At 38.8% G+C, this 11,977-nt stretch overlaps 1 protein-coding gene across 1 annotated transcript in view; it reads left to right on the top strand.

Annotated features, from left to right (window-relative positions):
* The window catches only part of LOC107700492 (eukaryotic translation initiation factor 4 gamma 1-like), a 45,781-nt gene that overhangs the window by 5,935 nt on the left and 27,869 nt on the right, over nt 1–11,977 (top strand). Inside the window, exons 2-6 of the mRNA XM_016502166.1 lie at nt 5,505–5,584; nt 5,766–5,884; nt 5,973–6,056; nt 6,233–6,265; nt 9,820–9,840. Of these exons, the coding sequence (XP_016357652.1) occupies nt 5,810–5,884; nt 5,973–6,056; nt 6,233–6,265; nt 9,820–9,840 (213 nt within the window). The 5' untranslated portion in view covers nt 5,505–5,584; nt 5,766–5,809. The remainder of the gene's footprint in view (nt 1–5,504; nt 5,585–5,765; nt 5,885–5,972; nt 6,057–6,232; nt 6,266–9,819; nt 9,841–11,977) is intronic.

Below are 11,977 nucleotides of genomic sequence, written 5' to 3'. Positions count from 1 at the left end.
AATCAAATGAGAGTTAAACTCTTTATTTTTTGGCAAACAAAGGGTTTACTATTAAAATTAAAACATGGAAGAAATTGCATATTGTGTGATTATTCTTTTAAGCAAAAGTTGTAATAATTGTTGTAGTAATATTATGTATATCATACTGCACCACAGTAATATATTTCTGATAATTTCTTTAAGCTAACCCGAACTTATATTTTGATGGGTTGCCATGAGGAACTTTTAAGTTTCTGTAGCCTATGTAAGTGTTGATGAATTCTATGTATGAATTTGCATATATATGCCTTCAAATTAAACTGTTAAATGATCATGAAGTGACTCTCGGAGGGAGTCAGAGCAGTTCTGGAGATGTTGTTCATGTATTTATGTCCTCATGTAGTGAGACGACAGAAGTTGAAATCACCGCGAGCGTCGCACACTTTATATGTGTAGAAAACAAAACCGCGCATCTGTGCAATTTACATACACAGAGACACACAGAACATGCAGGATTAATATTTAAATAGTATTTTTGCGGCTTAAAATTTACAGATACTAGTCCATATCATGACTCTATTTGTGTACTGACCTACTTTTGATTAATTCATCCAAATTTTGACAAATTCCGTGACATTCCGCGTCATACAGTAAATTCCATTTATATGACTGGATTCCGCGATTCCGTCCACATTTTCTGCATTGCGGAAATCATAGATAATATTGAGGTGTTTTACATCTTCAGTGTAACGTTAGTGGATTGTGATTTATTGCAACTTAAGCAACGTCTGCTGCTGCCTTCCTTTGAGAGACAACTGATGCGTGATCACTGAAGTAGCTCCAGTTAGCAAGCGCTTTCGGAATGAGTGAATTCCGCATTGATTGGTCGGTCTCGTGACTCCTAACAAATCAGATGAGCTGTGGGCGGAGATTGCTTTAGGCCACAGAGTGTTGTGTTCTGACAGGCTGCATCAGAGCCAAATAGCGCTTTTCAAAATTAAGTTATTTTATCGGCGAATCGGATTTGAAAATGACCGATCATCATAAAAATGCTTAATATCGGCGCCGATAATCGGTCGACCCCTAGTCTAGGGTACAGCCAACTGAATGCGCTGCTTCACTGCCGCTCGCTGCACAGAACAGACACCGAGAGAGGCGACACTGTGCCAGAAAAGTCAGACCCCGTGCTCGCGGGGCAATACTGGAGAAATCTTCCAAATGAATGAAAGCTAAGGTTTATCCGTGCTCGTATGTTTTTGTGTGTTTGTGGCGCTCGTGTGTGTGAGACGCGGGAGCTGATGGCAGGGGGCGGTGGATATTTGTGGCGGTCAATGTGGATATTTGTGGATAAGTTCTTCTGTGTCATCACGTTCTACTAGTTTCTACAGTTTCGGAACTTTCGCGCTTAGTAACACAAACAGCTGTGCTCTCAACGCAGGGCAACAGTGAAAAGAGACCCCTCTCAAACAGTGTCGCATTACGAATGTTATTTAAACGACATACACCGGTATTGCGGTATTTTAAAAATTCATATAAGAAAAATAAACGCCGGTATTCGGTATGAACCGGTATACCGCCCAGCAGGTTTATCCGTGCTCGTATGTTTTTGTGTGTTTGTGGCGCTCGTGTGTGTGAGACGCGGGAGCTGATGGCAGGGGGCGGTGGATATTTGTGGCGGTCAATGTGGATATTTGTGGATAAGTTCTTCTGTGTCATCACGTTCTACTAGTTTCTACAGTTTCGGAACTTTCGCGCTTAGTAACACAAACAGCTGTGCTCTCAACGCAGGGCAACAGTGAAAAGAGACCCCTCTCAAACAGTGTCGCATTACGAATGTTATTTAAACGACATACACCGGTATTGCGGTATTTTAAAAATTAATATAAGAAAAATAAACGCCGGTATTCGGTATGAACCGTTATACCGCCCAGCACTATGTACAAGCCAGTGGATTTGTGTGAATTTGTTATGGGTGTCTTTCTTGCCTGTTCTCCCAAATTCATTGATCATAACTCTACAACTCGAGCCTGGTGTTCCCTCCCCCCACCAACCCACACACACTTCATCTGGATGTCACGGGTGGCTGGGCATCGGGCTATATTGAACATGTACGTGGCCTACCCTCCCCCCTCGTGCCATAAACATCCCATGTTTAGCTCGTTCATCTCTAGGTTTTATATGTCCTACTTTATTTACACCCATGACACCCAATGTTTTCTGACCTGTTGTCCCCCTTTTTTTCCCCTTTTGAGAAAGAAATGTAGTAATGTATACTACATTTTCTACAGAAATGTAAATGTAGTACATAAATGTAGTTTTGCCTTGGTGGTCTGTCAAAGGCTCTCATGTTCCCTCTGAAGGAAGCACATTCCCAACGTGCTTCAGTTCCCTAGCATCGCTCACCTCCCCCGTCTGCCCTCTCCCAGAAAGTCAGGTCTTTTTGAGAGGGTCTGAGGGTGTTTATTGGTTGCCATCTGTCAGGATCAAAAACACAGCTGGATGGTAAGTCCTGCCCTATTGTGTGAGGGTCACAGAGGGCAGACAGAAGGGCCTTTCGCACCGCTTTAGTTCCAGAACTAAATGTACAGTACTAAAGTACTGGGACGATTTTGCGCAAACTATTTCCCAGTACTATTTAAAGGGTTTTTCGTACACGTTTGGCCAATCAATGTCTACTTACGTCACGGGTAGTACCAGTTGTGCCGGTTAGACCCTGCTCCGGAGTAGGAGCTAATTTGGTTCTCGAAAAAGGCAGTCCGGTACTAAAATCGCACCCAGTTCCGGCGGTGCGAAAACGCCAACAAGTGGGTAGTTCCACAATTAGTTCTGAGACTATGAAAAGGTTCCCGCGGTGCGAAAGGCCCTAGACACTCCCAGAATGAAGAGCCTACATCTCTATAACCCATGGTCTGAGCTCTCCAGCTGCTCTCCTGCGGCTTCCCCATCCTTTCTCAGCTGAGAGATTGTGTTAAATGCCCAGTCTGGCTCTGTGTGTTTGAGATCTTAAGGGTGTGGTGTGGTTTTATCTCAGTTGACACTAGTAGACCCCCACCCATTCTTTACTTGCTCGCAGAGAGCATTTATTCAGGCTTTTCTGCCAGCGTAATCAGGTACACCGTATATGTTGCTGCAGCGTAATTGGTGCGTCTTATAGTTCCCGTCTTTGCTGCCATCGTTTGACATTCAGATGTTTGTCACTGGAATGTCACTTGACGCAGCTGAAACTTTAACTTGTGTTTTTTAAAAGTTTTTTTAGATAGTGCTAGTCATGGAATGTTTCCTACCCATGTGCATAGTCTGTCGCTACTGTTAATTGACTGCAACTGTTCAGAAGTTTGGGGTTGGAATTTTTTAATTCAATGTTAAAAAAGATTTCTATTCTTTATAAATGCTGTTCTTTAGAACTTTGTTTTCATCAAAGAATCTTGGAAAAAATTTCGTGGTCTCCACAAAAATATTATGCAACACGTTTTCAACGTTTATAAGAAATATTTCTTTAGTACCAAATCATATTAGAATGATTTCTGAAGGATCACGTGACACTGAAGCTTCATTGATTCAGCTTTAAGCTTGATAAATGTATTAAAACAGAAAACTGTGCTTTTTACTCTGTTTTTGGTCAAAAAAAAAAAAAAAAAAAAAAGTGTGTGTATATATGTATATATATGTATATATATGTATGTATATATATATGTATATATATATGTGTATGTATGTATATGTATATATATACTCCAAATGTTTGAACGATAGTTTTCGTGATGTAATCAATAGGGGTGCTTCGATTGATGAGCTACCGATCCCTATCGGCCGATAATCATGTTGGGATGTTTGATCGGCGGTCTCTAAAAAGGCCGATCTCAAAAAAACGATCTCGAGCTGATGGCGCTGCCGTGAGAGGTTTGGTTACAACGTCTCCCGTCTACCCGGCGCGGGTAAAATAATTATAATGCTGAAGGTGAGGTATCTATCTATAAGCGAGCTGCACAGTTGACAGGAATTGTCACTTGCACAATCGAGGCAGTGTCACATCGTCACTAAAGTTTATAAATCGCATTACTTTCTAATTCTTGCCAGTGTTTAACCATTCAGCGCCCGTGCGCTCTCCTGGTGCACACTCGCAGCGCACACACATAATGCCAGGTTCACATTACTCCGTTTGCAGTGCGTATGTGGTGCATATTTTTTTCCGCGCTCATGTTAACGGATTAATAAAGCATGCACACTGCGCACGGTTGCGGTCCTGCAGTGCTTTCCAAGAGCGGTGCATCTGCAACAGTGCAGAGATCGTTTCCGCACCGAGTCTATTTTTGATGCGCTGAATTAAAGTAACAGTGCATTGTTTGCAGTAAATATGAACATGGATTGACACGAAAATGTAGTAATTACACCATAAATGCGTATTATTAAATGTTTCACAGTCAACACATATGGCATTTTGGCTAGGTTTAAAGGGAAGATAAACAAGGCAATAATAGATGGCACTCGTGGAGGTAGGAAAACAAAGTTCTTTATGAACCGCAGGATTGCTTGTGATAAAGATTTCAATGCAAAAGGAAAAGCAGTAGAGCTGACTATATCTGTAAGTTTGTGATAATGTAAGAAAAGTAGTTTAAATGTTTTGCCACTTGCTTGAGCAACTTAATATATAAATATAGAAGTAAATGCAAAAGTAAAAAGCATTGAATAATGTGTTGCTTATATTTATAGTGTTTAAACATGTCTGTGAAAGATTGTATTACTGTACTGTGTAAAAAAAGAATTGCAATGCTGAAAAAGCGTTTTCAGTGACAATGTTTGGATTTGAAATCAAAATAATGGAATGATTATAATGTTGGAATAAATGTTGTGTTTGTGGTAAACAGCCACAGATCAGTAGCGGACTCCTGTGTGAAAGCACAGTCCGTGCTGCTTCCCCTCACAAGAGACACCTAAGAGGGGAAATTCCCCCCATTTTCAAAAATGAAATTCAGGCCCTGAATAAATATCTAAAAATCCTAATTAGAATATCACTATAAATAGTTATAAATGATAAAAAGAAGGCTTTACAAAGATCGGTATCGGCAGATACTGCTTTCTGTGATTGGCCTCAAAAATCCTGATCGGAGCACCCCTAGTAATCAAATATTTGATTATGCATTCTACATCATGATGAGGCTGATTGTAGCTTGATTTTCATTTGTCGAATGAAACTAAGCTATGATTGCATTGTCTAAGTTTGTTAGTCCCACTTTGCAAAAACCAGATGGGTGTGGTTTCAGCGTGACTACATTTACGTTTACATAACATTTTAAAACAAGTTATTTAGTCTTGACAAATCAAGTTTTTGAATTGCATTTGCATACAATGTACTTATTCACAGGATGGATCATTGTCGTCTTGTACCTACATACAGAACTTGACTAAGAGATCTGATTTTGGTTGTGACATGAGCATTCCTACCCTGTCAACTGATTAATTGATGCTGGTAATTATTTTTTTTTTTCAGTGCAATAGTAAACTAATTGCCTCTTATTTCTCTCCAGGGTGAATTGCTAACACACTACACAAGGACTCACCCTGAGGGCTTTTCGATACCCCAGAGATTCATAATACTAATTTAGAGGTATGATTTTCACAAATTATGTAAGACACACATTATTGTATACTTTACTTACATGGCTGTAAAATTAGTTTTGATTAGTTGGCATTATAAAGCTCAATCGGTCTATATTACTTTAAAAACATGGTTGGTTGTATTTGATTATTAATTCAAAAATTCAAATCATATTTTCCTGATTCACTAGTTTGGTAGGCAAGTGTGAGGCCCCCTCATGCAGAACCACAGGAAATGAATAAACCACCTCAGCCTATAACAGGACCCCCTGCCGTTCCCCACCCCGCCCAATCGCCAGGACTGACACAGGTGAAAGCAGAATCGGTGAAACGTACGGTTGTGATGAGGATTATTTGAGTCTCGTTTAACAATATCAGTGTTTCCATTTGTTCCACAGGCTGCCTATCCCCCAGGTCAGCCTCCCTCTGTTGTTTTTCCCGGGCCATCTCCACAAATGAACACTGTACCGCAACCCAGACAGGTACACCATCTTCAAGCTATGAAACTCTCCACAATCGTCAAAGCTTTCAGGTTGTTTTGTGGCTTAGCTAGATGTCCTAATTCCTGCTTGTGTCTGAGGAAAAACTGCACGTGTGACAGAGTCCACCTCTTTTTTGCATCTCAACTTTGACCTTTTACTCTTTACTTTCCTCCCAGTTTGTGCCAGGGCCTCGTGCTTTACACCAACAGGTAATGAAAATTATTTATAAAGGAACATGAATTTGTCACACTGCAAGATGATTTAAAATGAACTTAAGGAAAAGAGATTATTAAAATTGTACAAAAAGGCCAGGCAGAGTTACGCTTTAATTGAAAATGTAATATTTTAATTTAATTTAAACTAGGTTTTATCCCCCCCCCCCCCCACACACACACACAAAACTAGTCTGTAATAAACAGGTTTTCTTGCATTTAGGTGCTGCTTTTGCTGGTCTTTCTGTGTTCATTACCATTTTCATTAGGGTTGGGAATCCATGTTTAAGGAATCATGTTCTGATTCGATTTTTTTTTTCCCAGACATACCTGCTTCACAAAAAGCACTAAATGTTTAAATACATTTATTTACTTATTGCAACAAACCTGTTCCTGATGTATCTTGATGAGTAACCACTTCATTTATTTTAATTAAAAACACCATAATTTCTTTCGAGTTAGACTTGATAAGTGATGACGTACCCCATACAGTTTCTTAGGTTTATTCGGTGTCATTAAGACAGTTTCAAACCAATCAGTCTTTCTGCTTGATTCTTTGTAAACAGCTTGCTCATTAAAGGGGTCCTATTATGCTTTTTCACTTTTTTAATTTTAGTGTGTATGTTTGGGCATAAAGATCTTCAAATTTACTAATCTCAGTCAACTCAAAAGGGAGATATTTCGTTTTTAAAAAATGGCAGGGGGAGGGGCAGGGTCGTGGTTAGAACGCTTGGTTGAGTGCATCAGACAAGATGACGACGAAGAAGTGCTGCTGTAGCCTCAAGTTTTAGCAAGTTATTACACATGCACCTGAATAATTATGTATGTTACAATTATGAAAATGTTTTTATAATAAATTGCTGACAGTACAATACTGGACAATGATGTAATCTGCAGAATTCACACTTCAATTATGAGACTACAGTGTTTCCCATACATTGAGTGCGGGTGTTTTTATATCACTGTATTTCTGAAGGAAACCGACTGACTTCAGAAAATTGGATGTCATTTTCATTTAATCTTGCATGTAATGTCTAATAAAGCCGGTGTTATTTTTGAGCGGAGCCCTGCTTTGTGTACAGCCATTACGGGGAAACCTTGATCTCTACCACTCCAACAGCGCCTCCTGCTGGCAGAGAATGAGTTTGCATAAGTTTGCATATATATGCCGCCTGGGAAACACTGGACTACGGTATAAATAAACTCAACTGTATAACAGTTTCACTGCAATTCATGTTATAATGTTAGAATTAAATAACAATAAAAATAATACATATGCACTTATCTGTACATAGTAAATGCAGTTATTTTTAAGCGGTTGTTGACATAACAACAATAACATTACCACTCTAATATGTCTTGCAATATCCGTGCGTGCAAAGGTTCTGCGCGATCCTCTTCAATATTCTCTGGGTCTGAATCCAGCTCAAATTGTTATCTCAATATTGACGCCATCCTTAACGCACTGGGATAGCTAACCAATCACATCACATTTCGTTTTTCGGAAGGCGGGCGTTCATCAAACCCGGAACGAATTGAGCCGTTTGTGCCAGACTGGGGAGAAAGGTATTGTAATAATGTAAATTATGTAAAAAATAATGCGTTTTTCGAACCACCAAGCATGAGAGCATGTTCTAGTACACCCCCAAAACAAATTCAAGACATTGTAAAAGAGCATAATAGGACCCCTTTAAAGTTACTGGTGGTACTAAATGCTTTCTTTGTTGCATGCAACCAAGTTACTTTTGCATTTAATCAAATAATCCACATGTAATTGGATTGATGGGTGATTCGGACTGAAAAGCCTTATAAACACCAAGCAGAATGAAATTTCAGTCAGGTTGAAAAGGGTGGTGTAGACCTGAAAGAATCAGATCAATGTGAAAATGTGGAATGTAAACACTTCCTAATTTCTTATGCACATGTTTATTTATATTTTACAAACTGATGTATTTAATATATACTTCTGACATTGACTCTTCTTCAGCTGTCTTTTTAGATATGTCATCAAGGCAAGAACAATTACACTTGCTGTAGCTCTACTATTATACTATACTGTTTTTATGAAATGGTTTCTACGTAGACAGAAGAATGCATGAGAGTTGTTAACAGAACTGAACCTTCTAAATATAATTCTGAATACGATTTTTGTCAATTCCCAACCCTAACGGTCAAAAGACTGCATGTGTTTTAATAGCCATTTTGAGTCTCATCCTTTCACCATGGCCAACTTGTTCCCTGTGTGCCACTGACCTTTGTTGTACTTGCTCTGTATTTCCAACCCTCTACGGACACCTTGGCAATTGAATCGCCATTGGCTAGTAAATTTTTTTAAGTTTGCTCGCCAGAAGTACACACATCTGAAAGTACACTCTTAACATAACTAAAACTTAGGACTGGTAGTGGTGCTTTTTTGATTAATTCTACTAAGAACAATATAAAACGCACTAAGGATTAAAGAGCTGCTGGATTCATGAATATTAAGCAGGCTGTGTGCTTTCGCTTGAACTGATTTGCTGAAATAAAAACGGGGACTATAATAGGTGAGTGCCAGCCAATGAGATTGTCGTTTGTGCATTAGTTCTGCCCACTACCGGAGAACCCGGCAGTTCTTAAACGCTGAAGAATTCCAAAGGAACTCTGTTATTTTGACAGGAAAATACAACAAAGAATATCGTTTTCATGTAGCATGTCAATTCTGCATAATATGTAACACTCTCTTTCGCTCTCCCTCTTTGCGTGCCAAAAAAAAAGCAAAGCGATGGCGAGTGGTGCGCCTTTACTCTAGAGTTTACGGTACGTCAAATCAAGGTGGTCTGCGCATCCATTCAGATGAACTGAAAAAAAGCACAGATCTCTTGACGGAGAATGAAACTCTGAAGCGCTCAGTCAGTGTTTTCGGCGAGAGAAAATATATCTGTGCTAAACTTACAATTTTTATCCAACTCACACTGGCGAGTAAAATCTGAGATTTTATTAGTCGTCATTTAGTCACCCAGAGTTAAGATTCAGTCGCATATGCGAGTGATTTACTCGCAATGTAGAGGGTTGATTTCTCACACCGTGTCCTAACTACATGCGATGCGACAAGATTCCAGCGACAAGGCAATTTGGTTGTCCACACTAGACGCGACGTGACCGAATCAATCAAATATCACAGCCAATCAGAAGCATGTGTGGGCGGGCTCTCTGTGGAAGCGCACTGCTCTTGCAACGAAATGGATACATTTATAATCTAATTCATGAATATGATATAATATTTATATAAATATAGCTAAGCGACGTCGCGGAAATAGAAACCATTTCTAAATTAGAAATTTCGCGTGTCGTCGTCGCGACTAGTTAAGACAAACTCTGATTAACTTGGAAAAGATAACTTTTGTCGCGGCATCGTGTGCAGTTAGGACACGGTGTCAGGCTGTTCTTAACTGTGCGTGTTGGAAGCTTGCTTTCACTGCTGAAGGCTAACGTTTACTGCTGCTGCTTTTTGTCTGTTTCTCTCTTACGCCTTCTCTCCACACTATTTCTTCTGCCATTTTGTGTGGCTGAAGGGTGGATTCAGGTCACTGCAGGTAACTGGCCCTCTCATCTCCCTCTGTCCACAACCAACGTAATTATACTGTCCAGTTCTTGAGTTCTTGTCATATATGCATGTCAAAGTGTACATGAACATTTTAAAGAAAAGGCAAGTTACAAGTTATACTGATGAAGTTTATACAATAAGACTAGAAATGTAAGAAAATGGTGTCATTTTGATATTATGAGAAGGACCACAAAGGAAAATTTTTTTTTCATAATTATTGCTGTGAACTGGTGGCATGTTAGGAAAACGTGCAGTCTCACTAAGCTTTAAGTATGTGAATGTGACAACAGTATAGGGCTGGCGATATGGCCAAAAAAATTATCACGGTAATTTTTTTCATATCAGTCGATATCGATAATTATCACGATAAATGTCAAATCTTTATTTCTTTCAAGTTTAAAGCCAGATTTTTGCTCCAAAGTGAAAGTTGTAGAAACCAGACCATTAATTTTCCTTAACAAAATATCTCAACAGAAAAATTTACTTAGTTTCTGCATATTCTAATGAGTGATATTGTTTCAAATCAAGAAACTGATTCGGGTTGCCTGATAATATTAATAGTAATATAACTTTTTTGTCTCTTAGAAATGCATATTTGATAGTAGCTTGAGTTAGGATGCAGAGGTAAATTTTTGTTCATTACTAAAAGCCGTAACATCTGTAAAAATTGTAGCAACCTCAGTTTTATATGGTTAGATTTATTCTGACCAAGGTTTTTTGTTTTTTGTTTAATTAAGCAATGGTCTCCCATAGTAGCATACATTTAAATCATGATAAACACAGTTAAAATCACACATATAGCACCTCGATACCATAAATATAACTATATGATTTTTAGGTAGCCTATTTGTATGAAAAACAGTAGTCTAAAAACATTCAGTATAAATGCACACATATAGTACGTATTTGTGATTAAGCTATAGCATAGCTTAATCACAAATACGTACTTACTATAATTACCATTACTCCTGTATTAAAATTCAGTGTGAATATCCCAAATTTCTGCCACAATACCATGGTGCAGTGAGTGTTACTACAGTAAATCCATGGTAAATGATGGCGATGTGTAGATTGAAAAGCCTTCTGACGGTCTCGTTGCACACTAGTTTAAAGCCAAACAGGAGAAACAGTTTAAATCACTGAGTCATTTGTGTTCATCGCGGAATTCAAGCACTGGATCTCACAGTGCTGTTTAATGCTCGCGTGACCGAGTAAACGCATCTGGTCTAGTGAGCTCGCGCCGTGCGGCCGTTTGAACTTTGATCTGAGCGGATAAATGGTCCGTGTGGCGTTTCGTTCCGCTTTTGGTGCATAAACATTATATCGAACATTTATCGAACTCTTCATATCGTTTTATTGAGAAATTATATTGCGATAATTATCGTTATCAAATTATCGCCTAGCCCTACAACAGTATGTCACAATTCTGCTCTTTTGTTTGTAATTATAATAAATAAGCATCAATTGTTAGTCAAATATATTGGGCCTCATTCATCAAACATTCGTAAATATAGGAGTAAATTCTGAGTAATTTGTGTGTAAAATGGACCTTCCCGAAAACTCTTCTCCGGATTCACAAACTCTTCGTACACATCAGGGCCCGTATTCACAAAACATTTTATCTTACCACTAAGAGTTCTCCTAAATAGCAGTAAAAGTTTTTAGCTAAGAGTTTTCTCTTAAAACCTATTCACAAAGCTGCTGAGACAAACTTTTACTAAGGAATAGACAGAAGTCTTAAGTTAAGAGTAAGGGCGGGGTTGACCTTGTTGCTATGGATGATGTCAGCATACTTGCTAACTATGCACACAGTGATTGGCTGATAGTCTCTGTCAGAGATTTATTCATAGAAATATTGTAGAGCGCAATATTATGTTGCCATATTCAAATAAAGGTTTTAAAATAAAAATGTTAATTGACACATTCAAATAAAGATTTTAAAATGCAGGCTAAAGCCCTATTCGGACGGTAATTGTTTCTCAGGGGGCGTAAGTGATTTTCACCATTTACAGGGGGTAGTTGGTGATTTTAATGCCATCCGAATCCAGGATGTCGGTCTTTTTCTCTCACCACCCCCGTAAAAATCCCCGGCCAAATTACCTACTGTTTTTTTTTTTTTTTTTTTT

This window comes from Sinocyclocheilus anshuiensis, unplaced genomic scaffold (assembly GCF_001515605.1).
Source record: "Sinocyclocheilus anshuiensis isolate Anshui unplaced genomic scaffold, SAMN03320099.WGS_v1.1 scaffold718, whole genome shotgun sequence".
Taxonomy (NCBI): domain Eukaryota; kingdom Metazoa; phylum Chordata; class Actinopteri; order Cypriniformes; family Cyprinidae; genus Sinocyclocheilus; species Sinocyclocheilus anshuiensis.
Note: the sequence above shows the minus strand (reverse complement) of the source record. Positions and strands in the feature narration are given on the sequence as shown.